Genomic DNA, 15,117 nt, shown 5'->3' on the forward strand with positions numbered 1-15,117 from the left:
ATTCTACATCAACTGTAGTCAATAATACAAATGTTCTAAAAAACATCTGACCTAAAGGGAAATTTCTGGAATTATCACAACACTCAACAACAATGAAGGATAAAGCCATAATCCTAAGTATCCATCCTTAAACAATTTTCATTCAGGTACAGTAGAAATTTGGACCTGCTCTGGTTTTGATGTGTTTTTAAATAAATTGAATCTACAGAAAATTACTAATTGTTTAAACATTTTTCAGAAATAAACTTAATTTGTTATATTTCCCAATGTCCCAAAAGACCAGTTCTTGAGAACCAAACTAAATAAAAAGCCTGTTCCCTAAAGAGATTTTTCTGCTTTGTTTTTAAAATCACTATCTATTATTTTCCATGTCAATAAACTCCTTTCCAATATACTTGATATATTCAATGGGGATCAAAATGAGAGTCCAACAGCTTAACTAACTCCCAGGACAGGCAGAAGAGGCTCCCTGGACAGTTAATGATCTGGCAGATACCTCATTTTTAAAGATAAACATGGGTGGCAAGAAAGGGTCAGTCTACTATCACACTGTCAAGTCTCTTTCCTGACCAATGTTACACCCTCACGCAAAGAAGGATCAGAGAAGTCAATGAGTCATGATTCCACAAAAATAACGGATATTCTAAGCACAATATGTAACATTCAGGTATATTATTTTACTACATCATTTTCTACATTGATCAAATTATGGTAGTTAGCACGGGGTTTTATCCATGACAAATAACTGAAATTAACTAGAATAAAGGGTTCTTAGCTGCATTGAGGTCAGCAGTCTGTGAAAAATTATTCTCCTTACTATAAAGTGAAATTCTTTAAGAAAATAAAGTTGACATGAAAAACTAATGGTACTGCACATGAGGGATCATGTGAAGTTCCTATGTTATGGTGTACTGTTATCTGTTAAGTTTCTGTAACACCAAAAAGCCTGAACAACCTTGCTAAAATATTTTTATTTGTACTTAATCCTATGAAATAAATTCTGATTCATATGATCATTTAGCAGTCACAAAATTGTTAAACAGCAAGATAATTTCATGTAGCAATCACAAATTGAGAGAAAAATGCCATAGGCAAATGGGAAATAGTGAGGTAAAAAACACAATCAGCCTACATGTAAATCTGGTTATGACTATATTTCTTTGGTTATCAGAATCATGGAATTTGCTCTGAGACTCTCAGGATTAACTTTTAACAGACGGTGCCCCTGGTCGTATACCAACCCAAATAAAGTAAAGGTGCACACTGAGCACACACATAGTTTAACTCACCCCAAGTTCTATGTCTTCTGAATGGAGTTTGGCTTGGATTGCTGCAAAGCCACCTAATTCTCCAAACTGACAAGAAAACAGGCACAAATTAACTTTGAAACATTACATGTTAATAATTTAAGGTAGGAACTAAGGCTAATATTTTACTTTCGCTGTGCTCTATACTACTGGTCTTAAGAGTTATGACAAAAGTAACTCAAATTCTCCTGTAGATACTGCCAAAGACATGCTAAGTCCAAAAGCTGAGGTTCCTTGTATACACTGTACATACAAAAAGAAGAAACTACAAAACATATCCCTTTGGGAAAACATTATTCTTTGTAGCTGTCATTTGCTTAAAATATTGCAATTGGAAAATTTCATTAGAAAATGGGAAATAAAATATATGACCACTGCTCTTGTTTGGATCTGAAATGTCCAAAATCTCTTCACTGGTCCCCAATGAAGCAATGTTCAGGGGTGGGGCTTTGGGGAAATTATTGGATTGTGAGGGCTCTGACCGCATCAATGGACTAATCCACTGATGAATGCATGACTGAATAACCTACAGAGGGAATAGGATCCTGGGAGGGGAGCATGGACTATATCATATCTGCAACCCTTCCCTTCCTTTTTCTCTATTTCTCTCTGTTGTTTTTCATGGCTACTGCAACAAAAGCTAACACAATCATATTAATAAAAGTTGTATACCTTATTTACCAAATCCACAACCCATCCATGAGGTTCCTATAAGAAAAGAAAAATTGAAATGCTAACATAAAAGCTTCCACATTAACCCTTGTTTTTCTTTTCTAAATGAAGTCAGAAGAAAAATCATTAAAATCTGAAAAATACTTTGAAAGTTTGTCCATTGGTTTCTTTTGAAATTACTATATAAAATTTTTAAAGTGTCTAAGTCTGAATTTGATAGAATTGCCATAATGTGGAACATTTATCCATAAATACATTCATGTGTTTTGGGAAGCCAAGGTCAGATTTTTAAAAATTTATTTATTTATTCTAATTCATTATACATGACAGCAGAATGCCCAATATCAGCTGGTTAAGCTCTCCAAAGAATATGATGACTTAAATTCTCTAATAAGAAAGTTATAATTTAGAAATTAAGAATTAATTATTTACCCAAAGAATAAATAATCAGGAATCAAGAGATTAAAATTTTAGTCCCAACTGAATCATTAATACCCTTAAGCAAGCTTTCTTCTCCTTTTCTTTCCCTTCCCTGTTTACATTTCTAGGTGCTGGATTCAGAACCAAGTAACTAAGCAGAGATGCGATACCTGCTTGCATTGAGTGCATATTCTAGTAGGGTCAATAAAATAAGAAAATCTACTTATAGAAGATAATTGGGATTGTGTTAAGTCCTATAAAAGGGAAAACAAAAGGTCCTCCACTGAAAAAACCAAACTAGCCTACTCTATTCAGGGTAGTGATTATAAAAGATCTCTACGAGGTTGGAACCTCAAGAATGACATAGATGTGGCCATTTAAAGAACAGTCCAGACAGAGAGTCTGAAATGGCAAAGATTTTGGTGTGGAAAGGAAGAAAAGACTACTGTGTTTGAAAAACCAAGAGAAAACTCTCCCACCTGGGACACAATGAGCCAGGGGAAGCAGCAAAGATAAAGCTGTAGACAGAAGCAAAGGCCAGATCATGCAGAAACTTGTAAGCTGTGATCATAAGGAGAGGGACTGAAGAGAATGTTTTATTTTAAGAAGATTACTCTTACAGTTATGTTCAGAACATAATGGAAGAACAAGAAGCAGACAAAACCAGGTGGAAGAATACTGCTGTGACTAGACAGTATATGGTGGTGTGTGGAACAGGACCCTGGCAGAAGTTGGGGGAGAAATCATAATTGGAATTATAATAGAGATAAAGAACTTGTTTATGATTTAGACATGGGGAGTAAGAAAAAAGGGATGAATCATGGTCACCTCCTGTGTTTTTGGCTTGGACATGGATGTAGATGACAATGCTATTTACTGAGAGAAGTTGGGGAGACAAAATGAAGTTCCACTTAGGCACACTAAATTTGAGATCTCTGTGTGTGGCAACCAAGAAGAGGAGATGGTTGACTCAAGTCTGGTGTGCTCAGAGAGGAGGTTTGGCCCTGACAGATATAAGCTGAAGAACCACCAACACAGAGACGACATTTAAATCCATGAAAATGGAAGACATTTCTTAGAGGAAGTGTAGTGAAGGAAGACAGGAAGGTCTGGGTCAAAGCCAGATAGTGGGAAAGGAACAAACAAAGGCAATGTGGCTTATGGGCAGGCAGAAAAGCAAGAGACTGGAATGTCCTGGAAGTCACCGAAGAAAAACAGTCAAGAAGGAAGAACTGTGACTAACGTTGTGTGTGGGGTTGAGAAGATTCCTCCCAATCTCAAAACCTGGAGGAATGACTTCAGTGGATGTGGAAAACAGGATGGAAAGCTCTGAAGAATTAATGGGGACTTAAATCTGGTTACTCTAACAAGCTCTCCAACTGAAAATAACACCACTAGATAAAAACATTAAAATTTTCTTCCCTTCAATATTGGGGATTAAACCTAGGACTTTGTGCATGCTAGGCAATTATTCTACCACTGAACTACATTCCCAACTCTTTTCTTCTTTAAATATAAATTTTATTTTGAGACAGGATTTTATTAAGTTGCCCAGATTGACCTTGAAATTGTGAGCCTCCTGCCTTTACTTCCTGAGTAGCTGGAATTGCAGGTGTGCGTCACTATACCTGGCTTAAAGAAATAATCTTTTAAAACACTTGCTAGTTTGACAACAGATAGCTGGGAAGTTAAAACAAGGAGAAAGCAGGAATCCTGTGAGATCAGACTCTCAATGAAACCAGCTTTTATTCCACAGGTATCTGGGGAAATCTGGTGATCTGAACTTCCAACTTCATGAGAAATAGGACAGCCAAGGTGGCGGCAAGGAGACTCAGGATTGTCATCTAAAGCTAGAACCTAGAGGGCCATATCCAAAATGTAAGATGAAAAGAAACAACTGCAGAAAAAAAGCAAGGAAGCCTGCCTACTCTTGACTTTGGGACTGATTGGAGAGGAGAACAAAATTCAAGAATCTGTAACCACAGAAGTGCCCTCATATGGCTTTGCTGCTCAAATTCCTACTGAATCTGTCATCTGAAAAATCTTACTATATACAATTTGAGAAGTCTATAAGTCTGTGTTTTGATGAAAACCAAAATGTTTTCTAAAGTAGTCTCAGACTATAGTGCTTCCAGGCAGCTGGAAGAAGTACATGTAAATCCTTTTTGGAGGAAAAGAGCTTTTAACTCAAGCCTCAAAAAAATCCACCCCCCCCCCCAGATTAAATTCTAAGAAACACAAGTTTACAGAAAAACAAATAAGTATATTTACACATACAGAACAAGTGAGTAAAAGTCAGAATGAGATCTTTTAGATATTAGACACAAAATATACTAAGCATTAAACAAACTGCAGGTTGAAAATGAGTCAAGAACATGGTAAAATGAAAAGTGACTGAAGAGTCAAAAAGAACCAATAGAATTTATATAAATAAAAATACAGGAACTGAAGTTAAATAAATAAATGAATAAGTTAAATAGATTAAAAACAATTTTTTTTTAAAAAGCAGTAACCTGGGCTATGGATCTAGGAAAAAAACTGATCACAAATATAGCACAGAATGATACAGTCAAATTAAAGCTCCAGAGAAATAGAGACTAATGGGAAAGAGGCAATATTTTAACAGAAGATGGTTGAGAAATTAATAGAATTGATGCAAGATACTAATCCTTAAATTCAGAAGCCCCAATGAATGCAAAGTAAAACAAAAACAATATGTCAGTCAATTGCATAAAAATAAAATTGACAAACATCAAAGAAAAAGAAAAGATTTCAAAATACACCTAAGGAAGAACAATAGATGACGGGAAGTTATCTTGGGAAACATGCTAAGGTCTTTATGCATATACACATATACTGAGTTTTAAGTTTTATTTAGTGAATAAATTAAAAATTTAGGGTAACCAATGAAAGAATGACAGGGGGGAACACCCTAGATTCTTTTTGAGTTATGGATGTAAAGGGGAGCAGAGAATCATGCTGAGGCTATGCTATTTAGGGTAGAATATTTAAAGATCAGAGCATGTTGCATACGTGGGAATGATCCAATAGTGAGGAAAAGATTGAGAATAACAAGGAACAGAAAAGCTGAGGAGCAAAATAGTTTAGAAGGCAAGAAGACAGGGGATCTAGGACCTTGGTAGGAGAGAGAATTTTTCTGTGGTAATAAGAGGAATATAAGATTGAATTTTTCTGTTCTCAGGTTGTGCCACGTGGGAGCTAAAGGGAAGAAGGAACTTCTGCTGAGTACTTACTATGAGAAACCATTAGGTTCAGTGTTTCTATATCCATTTGTCATTTAATCCTTACATCAAACTTGAAGAGAAGAGACTATAATATTTTTGGGAGTCAGTACAGTTAAAGAAAGCCAACTCTGGAGCTGGGTTGCATGAGTTCTTCTTATGACCAGGCAACTGGGCTTGAGCAAATATATAAACTTTATCTTAGTTTCACATATATGGAAAGAGGGTAAAAATAGCATCTAACTCCTAAAGAGTTATTATGGAGATTAAATCCCAAGTCCATATTCACTGCCCTCAGACTCAGCTGTTAACTCTGAGTATTGTCTGACCCACCAATGTGGCAATAACCACTCCCTCCTCCGAATTCTATACACAGTATATTTTATTCTAATTGCAACTATTCTTTATTATACTATATTTTTTTGTTCTCGCATTCTCTCTGCTATATTACAGCTAAGGATCTTGTCTTTATATTATATACTGGTTTATATTTATATCTTCCAAACCTAGAATAATGCCAGACACACAGTAAATGTTCAATAAATGGGCACTGAACTAAACCCTGCTTCTAATAAAGCAGTGGGCAAGTTTCTTATCAACATACAAACTTCTTTAAACTGTTTCTCAAAAATCAAAGTGTTTGAATTAAAGGACTATTTAGATTACATACTTGTTGTGGGTATAAAATTATAGGCACACTACAGACCTTTCAGTATAAAAAAGAAATGCTGCTTCTGGGCCTAAAAAAGCAAATTTTAATGCTTATGGAATTTGAGAGCCTTATATGAGACTAACTACTATATTATTGTTTTAGGTATAATTAGTTACTTCAAGCCATCAAATGCTTTAGTCTCTCAAATATCTCTGCTGGGATACCAATTAAAAAAAAAGTTCTGGGGGCTGGGGTTATGGCTCAGCAGTAGAATACTTGCCTAACATGTTCGAGGCCCTGGGTTTGATCCTCAGCACCACATACAAATCAATAAACTAAAGGTATTGTGTCCAACTATAACTAAAAAATAAACATTAAAAAAAAAAAGTTCTGATAATCTAATAGAGTACTACTTTACCAAATATAAGTTTAAATGTATAAAATTATTCATGATATAGTAAACAACCATGTAATATCTGAATAAATTTTAATATTATGAACTATATGAAATATTTATAATTTTTCATAATTATTCTTATTCTTCCATGTAAATTATCATTTTTATAGCACAGAAAATACTTTTCAAATATTTCTCTATAAACACAATTATATTTACCTTTTGGAAAGCAGACACAGGTGAAATAGCAAACATATTTCCCTCTCCAAACACTTCTGCCCAATTCCTTTGTGACACTTTCATTCTATTTTTAAAGTGGTATTCATTATCCGGATTGAAAGCCTAGATTCAAAGAGAATGGAGAAATGTTATTATTTATTTCAATAGCAACACATTAGCATTAGAAAGAAGTAAGTCTTGGATTCCTTCATTAATGGAAACTTTCAAGAACACTAACAAAGCACACACCATGGCTGGTGCAGGGGAGCAGAGCACTGGGTTGGTAACTCCCTTGCCCTGCTCCTGTTCACTGGAGGAGGGGTGCACAACAGAGGAGAAGTCTGACTCCAGACAAGGCAGTGCCAATGTCCCAGAAGCACTCGGGCTGCCACAGGCAGAGCTGGGCCACAGAGGAAGTTAGGAGGGGAACGCATGAGCTGGGGGAAAAGCCAGAAAGCAAAAGACAGAACACATGCATTTAAGATGTGCATAGTCAGGGAAAGGATGGGGGAAACTATTTAATCATTCTATGAGCTAAAAACTCCATTAAAAAATAATTTTTAAAAACTCCATTAAAAACAGAAAAGCATTTCTTTCAAATTAAACACAGGATTGTTGCTCTACTTTTTTAAAATAAAAAACAAGGACTCTCAGAGCTAAGTTAATATCTTTAACGATAAAATCATTTTTATTCATTATTAGATAATTACAAGCCAAAGAACATCAAGTATCTTAAACAAAATCAAAACATAAAGTACTTCATTCTAGAGATACTATACCATTGTAAGCACACCCAGGAGACCAATGGGAATTGGATCTTGTTTTATTCTCTCTGCAACCAGTTCTATTAATAGCATCAACATGTTGTAGATTCCTTCGTGAATTTCAGTACCCCACTTGTGAACAGCACTTGATGTCAGGAGCTACAAAAACATAAAGAGTAGTCTAGAGTCTAACGTGAAAAAAGAAAATAAATTTACAGTTTATCAGGTCAATTTCAAATAATCAAAAGATTATGACCACAATACTTTCTTTTATGCACATGACTCAATTTAATAGGATCCACAGCTGTAGGCCATCTACTTACACAGGTTTGTTTTTTAATTTTATTGCCCTTACATGAAAGCAGTTTGTTTAAAAGATAATTTTTATTTGCTCCTATATTTTTCATTATTACTATGGAATGTCCAGTGGTACAGACCAAATAAAAACCTGACATTAAGTCAGATATTACTGTTTTCTAGTTGTATGGCCATGAACAAATTTGCCTGGGCTCTCAGGGTCTCAGTTTTCATATTTAATGAGGGAGAATTCCTGCCCTCTTCAAACAGATATAACCAGGACTGAGATATAACAAACATGAAGGCATTTTATAAATATTAAACCACTGTTACTGTATCTTGATAGTTGGATGTTAATATTAATATTTTAGAATTCAATCCAAACTATATATTTCATGGATTCTAATGTGCATAATGTTTTCATATTTTTCAACATCTCAGAAGTAGGCCTCTATCTTACCACCTATTAACAATAGGACTCTAAATGTGAACAAAGTACTCGACCACTGAGCTACATCCCAGTCCTAATTTTATTTAGAGACAGGTTCCCACTGAGTTGCATAGTGCCTCACTTTTGCTAAGGCTAGCTTTGAACTTGAGGTCCTCCTGCCTTAGCCTCCTGAGCAGCTGGAATTATAGGCATGCAACACCATGCCCCACCCTTTTTTTTTCTATTTGGTATAAGTGGTATTTAACTTTTTAAATGTTTAAGCAAATCTAAAATAGCTATAAGTGACAAGATACTTGAGCACTATTTACTATGTAACTATTTTTCTTAAATATAAACATCAAATATAAAATAGTGGTACATCTTAAAATAAAACAGCTTCTTAAATTTCTTAAAAAGGAGAGAAACTGGATTTGTCCAATCTTCAGTCTTCTAGTCCTGTGGCAGTCTAACTCAGGAAAAACTGCTGGAACAGGAAACGAGAAATCACAGAATTTCACTTGATCTGATATGGTGGTTTTATGTTTTTTGTTAAGATTTCCCTTGAGAGGAAAAATACTGTGCAATAAAAACCTCTTCTTGATCACATTGAGAACTTCTTAAAAAGAATAGTCTGACAGAGAACAAACTTCAGTAGACAGAGAGAAATCTTAGTTCAAGATTTTCTAAAAACCACTCACTGCACTATATGCTCAAATGAATAAAAATACTAAGATTAATTTTATATAAAACAGTGAGTTCTTACTTTTTTTTTTTAAGGAGAGAGAGAGAGAGAGAGAGAGAGAGAGAGAGAGAGAGAGAAAGAGAGAATTTTTTAATATTTATTTTTTAGTTATCAGTGGATACAACATCTTTGTTTATATGTGGTGCTGAGGATCGAACCCGGGCCGCACGCATGCCAGGCGACCGTACTACCACCTGAGCCACATCCCCAGCCTGAGTTCTTAGTTTTTTAAAAAAAAATTTTGACTACATATTCCTCCTATATTTAAAAATTAAATAACAAAACCAAATGAAATAGAGATTAACAATGAAAAAGCTCATGAGGTTACCAAATAAAAATGTCTGTGAATTATGCACCCTTCCTCTGCTATCATCTTATTTGTTTGTTTTTCACTTTGAAAATGCAGTTCTGACTACCTTCTGGGAGAGGTGGGGAAAGGCAGGCAGCACCACTGTGTTGAGGCAGACAAGTTTAAACATGATGATGCTCTACAGCCAAATTTAGATGATTGTCTCTGCCTGAATATACTAGCAAGAATCCAGGTTGGCCTGAAGGTGAAAAAGTGAAGAATATAGAAATAACAAGCTCCTTTTGTGCCCCTCATCCATGCACTCACTTATTATTCATATCCTTACTTCTAAAAAAAATATGAGAAATCTTGTAAGAAAAGCTTGGTGATGAGGGGAGAGAGACAGTTAACATACCAGAAAATACAGCTAAAGGAAATCGTTCCAATTATATTAAATCCTACTGAGTTTTTCCAGCAGCCAAGCCTAAAGGCACACAAAATTCTGTAGCTCTTCTGACTTAATGAAACAAAGTGTGCCTAATTGATGGGGAGGAGAGAACCTTAGGAGCTCTAAGCTGTAAGAGAATTTAACATTCTTACATTAACAAAACTGAATTGCATAATGCAGCATTGCTTTGAGATTTAGTTTTACAGAAAACAACTGCCCAACCATTTGACCAGTTCATCATACTACTACAGTAGCTGAGGACTCTGCAGAGTATCTCTGTACAGGGGTAAAGAGAAATACTCCAAATAAGCAATGTGCTGGTGAACTGACCTAATACAGGGTTTTCTGGAGATCCTCAACTCAAAGGTCCTTTTCTTGCACTAAAATAATTTCTTTTTTCATAACTGCAAATAAACTTGTATTTTCTTTGTCTATATATTCATGCATATGATATGTGTCACAGTATGTTTCATTATAGTCTACTACTTTTTAAAGGTACTATTATTAAGAGAATTGCTTCAATTTTTAAATTATTTTAAACTACATATAGGTATATATAAATCTACCTAAAATGAAAATAAATCTTGATCTTATAGAATCTCAGCCAAAATGACAATTTAAAATTTTCTCTTATTTTTCACAGATGAAGATACTTTTGTTCCTGAAATTAATTTTGTTAGTTTTTAAACCTGAATCAAGGGAGATCTGTCTACCAAAACTGAGATGGGAATAATCATTTGCAAATGATAATTTGTTTCAGTCAGTTTTAAGATAAACACAAACTTTACCCATCTGTAGTTCTACTGACTTACTTGCATATGGGACAAAAACAGATGTCAAAATTCAGCAGTACAAAACATCAAGAGACTCATTGATTCATTCATTCATTCAACCATGACTACCTACTGAGCTCTATCTATAAGCTAGGCCCTTGGTTATCCTATACTGGGGAAAATAGCAGGGTCTATGACAGACATAGTCTCTACTCTTGTGAGGATTCAAGACTCATGTTCTGAAATGGGAATCAGGCTGAGTCAGACTGCTTTTAGAAATGCATTCCTGTGATCTATTCCCATTTTAAAAGGGACTGCTAAGAGATATGATCAGAAAGGGAGCATATCACTCTGGTTCTGACAGAGATGCTACCATATGCATGCCATTTCGTCAGGAAAGATACCTAACCTAGTCAAACTTTCGGTGGTTTATTTATTTATTAATTTTTTATTGATTGTTCAAAACATTACAGAGCTCATGATATATCATCTTTCATACATTTGACTCAATTGGGTTTTGAACTCCCATTTTTACCCCAAATACAGATTGCAGAATCACATCTGATACATACTCACATTTTTACATAATGGCATATTAGTGACTGTTGTATTCTGCTACCTTTCCTATCCCCTGCTATCCCCCCTCCCCTCCCATCTTCCCTCTCTACCTTCTCTGCTGTTGTTCAATTCTCTCCCCTTTTTTCCCCTCCCCCTTGCCCCTCATAACCTCTTATAATTTTATGTATCATTGAAGGTCTCCTACCATTTCCATATGCTTTCCCTTCTCTCTCCCTTTCTCTCCCCCCATTTGTCTTTGTTTACAGTTAGTCTTTTCCTCATGCTCTTCCTTCCTGTTCTGTTCTTAGTGGCTCTCTTTATATCAAAGAAGACATTTGGCATTTGTTTTTTAGGGCTTCACTTAGCACAATCTGCTCTAATGCCATCAATTTCCCTGCAAATTCTATGATTTTGTCATTTCTTAGTGCTGCATAATACTCCATTGTGTATAGCTGCCACAATTTTTTTATCCATTCATCTATTGAAGGGCATCTAGGTTGGTTCCACAGTCTAGCTATTGTGAATTGTGCCGCTATAATCATTGATGTGGCCGTATCCCTATAGTGCGCTCTTTTAAGGTCCTCAGGGAATAGTCCGAGAAGGGCGATAGCTGGGTCAAATGGTGGATCCATTCCCAGCTTTCCCAGGAATCTCCATACTGCTTTCCAAATTGGCCTCACCATTTTGCAGTCCCACCAGCAGTGTACAAGTGTACCCTTTTCCCCACATCCTCGCCAACACTTATTGTTGTTTGACTTCATAATGGCTGCCAATCTTACTGGAGTGAGATGGTATCTTAGGGTGGTTTTGATTTGCATTTCTCTGATTGCTAGAGATGGTGAGCATTTTTTCATGTACTTGTTGATTGCTTGTATGTCCACCTCTGAGAAGTGTCTGTTCAGGTCCTTGGCCCATTTGTTGATTGGATTATTTGTTATCTTATTGTCTAATTTTTTGAGTTCTTTGTACATTCTGGATATTAGGGCTCTATCTGAGGTGTGAGGGGTAAAAATTTGTTCCCAGGATGTAGGCTCTCTATTTACCTCTTTACATCTCCACCAAATGTCTCATAAAATAAGCAGCATAAAGTGACTCATATTTTGTTAAATGAATAATATTTAAGTGCCATAATCCTTAGTTTACCAAGATATACCACTTCCTAGTAAAGTTTTAATCTATTCTTTAGCAATTTAACTGTAGGAAGTAAAAGTCATATTCAATCAAAGACAAGTATAAACAATTAGATATAAAAAAATTAAATCATCAATAAGCCTCAAATACAGGGCTAATTTTTTCCTATTGGAGAATTCCTCAGTTGAACAAGATTTATAAACTGGTCTTACACATAAATAAATAAAACTAAAGAAAGGTCTTTGCACCTTTACTCCCCCACCAACCTCTACCCCCCCACCCAAAAAAAGTCAAATCACCAAATTTTTCTTACCTTTTTAAATGCTTCAGGCATACACCTATCCATAAATCTTTTACAATTCTCGTCAGACTCGGAAAGACCTTGGGAAAATAAATAAAAGAATATCCCTTATTTAGATTTTTATGTAGTCTATAGAAATCTCAAATTCACACACATGGAGCTGTTTAATCATAGAAACCTCAGTTTTTAAACAATTATTAAAAGTAGAATATAAACATTCTCCTGGAGTAAAGGGCTTAGATATAATCATAGCAAACAGACTTAATATTAATTAAAACCCAAAAGGTTGATCTTATGTTTCCATGTCAGAATAACTTTAATAATCTGATAACAGCAGCTACTTACTATCCATTATTGCTTCCCTAGACAGCTTTATAAAAACACAAACATTTTTCAAATGCCAAAATCACTTCTTCCCTAGAACAAATCAATGACTCCGCATAGTAAAATACACAGAACTGTGTCTAGCAGAATTCTCACAGTTTAAGTGACCAACACTAAGTGAATGAATGAATTCACTGTAACAGCATACTTCAGAAGTTTTTTTTTTTAATTAATTACTGGAATACTGCTAAAAATTTTTCTTTTTTTTCTTTTTCTTTAGACCCACTGCCTAGCACATTTCCTAGATCCTGAAGGTGCCCAATAAATACTGCTATTGGAAAGCTAATTTTAAGTGTATCATAAAAGCCTGTTCCCAATAAATCTAAATCTACTCAGAAAAGTTCATTTTGATGTGTCTCATTCAATTCTGGTAGTAAACTATACATACTTTTCTTTCTTTCTTTCTTTTTTTTGTGCTACTGGATATTGAACCCAGGGCCTCATATGTGCTGGGCAAGTGTTTTATCACTGAGCCATATCCCAATCCTTTTTAAAAATTTTATTTTGATACAGGGTCTTGGTGAGTTGCCTGTGCTGGCCTCTAACTTGTGTCCATCTCCTAAGGAGCTGGGATTATAGGCATGTGCCACCACTCCCTATTATGCATTCTTAATAAGAAAACATATCCTAAGATAGTGGCCTTATTCCTTTTATTTTGTAACAATTAATATGAATTTTTAAAAATAGATTTATAGTACAGACTTTTCTTCTAATCTAGTGATATTTTATCACTCTATTAGCTTCATTTTTGTAAAACACTTAAGACAGTATTAAGCACTTAGTAAGCACAAAATGTTTGTTAAATAAACATTACTTTCTTCTTTCTTTCTCTCCTTCTTTAGTAGTGCTAGAGACTGAACTCAGGATCTTGAGCTGGTTAGGCAAATACTCTACCATTAAGTTAAAACCCCAAATCCTTTCTATTCTTTAAAAAAAAAAAACAAAACAACAACAACAACAAGCACCACCTGAATTGAACACAAATTCAAAGTGCTCCAAGCTTCTGTGAAAAACGTTAATTTCAATTTCTATAAAAAGCTTTTCAATTATATTTTAAATAATCTTACACTCTACTAGAGATAGAAGAAAACTGATTAAAGCTTTTTATTCCACAGGGGATAAACAAAGACTAAGAGAATAAATAATCTGCCCAAGACCACACATGACGAAAGCCAAGATTATACTCAGTTGCCTATGAAAAATATTTCCTTTCTGAGGTATTTGAAAGCTTACCAAGTCTTGCTAGGTAGGTAGAAGCCAACAGGCATTTGCCTAGTGATTCTTCTCGCTTGTACGGAATGGACCAATGATCAGTCAGAACACGGCTTTCCAGTTCATATAAATTTGTTGTAGGGAATTCAATTCCTTCCCCTGAGCAGTTTCCATTTTCATCATTCTTCTGACAAAAAGGGATTGAGATAAAAAGCAAATAAACCAACCAGTTAGCAACTCCTCTAAAAAATCTAGATTTAACACAGAGTAGATGATTAATGTATGGTAGCTATTAATACCAATAGTGTGAATTTCATCCCTCTTTCTCAAAATTTTATCTCTTAACCAATAAATAATACCTCAAATATTCTTAATTTTCACCATTCTGCATTCCCTACTCTTTCTCAGATGATCTCTTTCTTCCACAAACATTCAATTACTCACAAGACACAAAACCTGCCTTCATCTCCAACCATCCTAATCTCACTTCTTTCTTTCCACTGAGGGGATAAATTTCTCCAGAGGCATCTAACCTGCTATGTTTCTCTCCCAATGATTTATTTCTGACACCACTCCAATCTGGATTCCACAGTCCCTACTGCCCTATTGTGTCTACTATTACTTTCACTTCTGAACTTGGCACCATTAATTCCAATAATCATGTTCCAGTGCTTTCCTTACTTCTCAATTTGATCTTCTACCCACCCTCACTCCTTCCTCTTGAAATGCTAGAATTCTCTTCTACATTCCTATTTTCCTCCACTCTTGAGTATGGCTGTTTCTAGTGGTCTCCTCTTCTGGTACACCCTACTTTCTCCATCCTAGACATCAGATATCTCAGTCCTCAAATCTCAGCACTATGCCTTTTCTTCTATCTAT

The 15,117-nt window shown here is 35.2% G+C and overlaps 1 protein-coding gene across 6 annotated transcripts in view; it reads right to left on the reverse strand.

The window, feature by feature from the left end:
• The window catches only part of Usp24 (ubiquitin specific peptidase 24), a 135,394-nt gene that overhangs the window by 94,775 nt on the left and 25,502 nt on the right, over nt 1-15,117 (reverse strand). For 5 of the 6 annotated variants that reach the window (XR_013427803.1, XM_078026336.1, XM_078026334.1 and 2 more), the window contains exons 2-7: nt 14,260-14,425; nt 12,655-12,722; nt 7,689-7,832; nt 6,910-7,032; nt 1,980-2,015; nt 1,290-1,355 (exon numbers count right to left, since the gene is read on the reverse strand). Coding sequence is in view for 5 of the 6 variants with exons in the window: in XM_078026336.1 (XP_077882462.1) it covers nt 1,290-1,355; nt 1,980-2,015; nt 6,910-7,032; nt 7,689-7,832; nt 12,655-12,722; nt 14,260-14,425 (603 nt within the window). In the remaining variant the exon portion in view is untranslated. The remainder of the gene's footprint in view (nt 1-1,289; nt 1,356-1,979; nt 2,016-6,909; nt 7,033-7,688; nt 7,833-12,654; nt 12,723-14,259; nt 14,426-15,117) is intronic. The other variant, XM_078026335.1, reaches the window with a different exon arrangement.

The sequence above is a fragment of the Ictidomys tridecemlineatus genome, chromosome 11, assembly GCF_052094955.1.
Source record: "Ictidomys tridecemlineatus isolate mIctTri1 chromosome 11, mIctTri1.hap1, whole genome shotgun sequence".
Lineage (NCBI taxonomy): Eukaryota > Metazoa > Chordata > Mammalia > Rodentia > Sciuridae > Ictidomys > Ictidomys tridecemlineatus.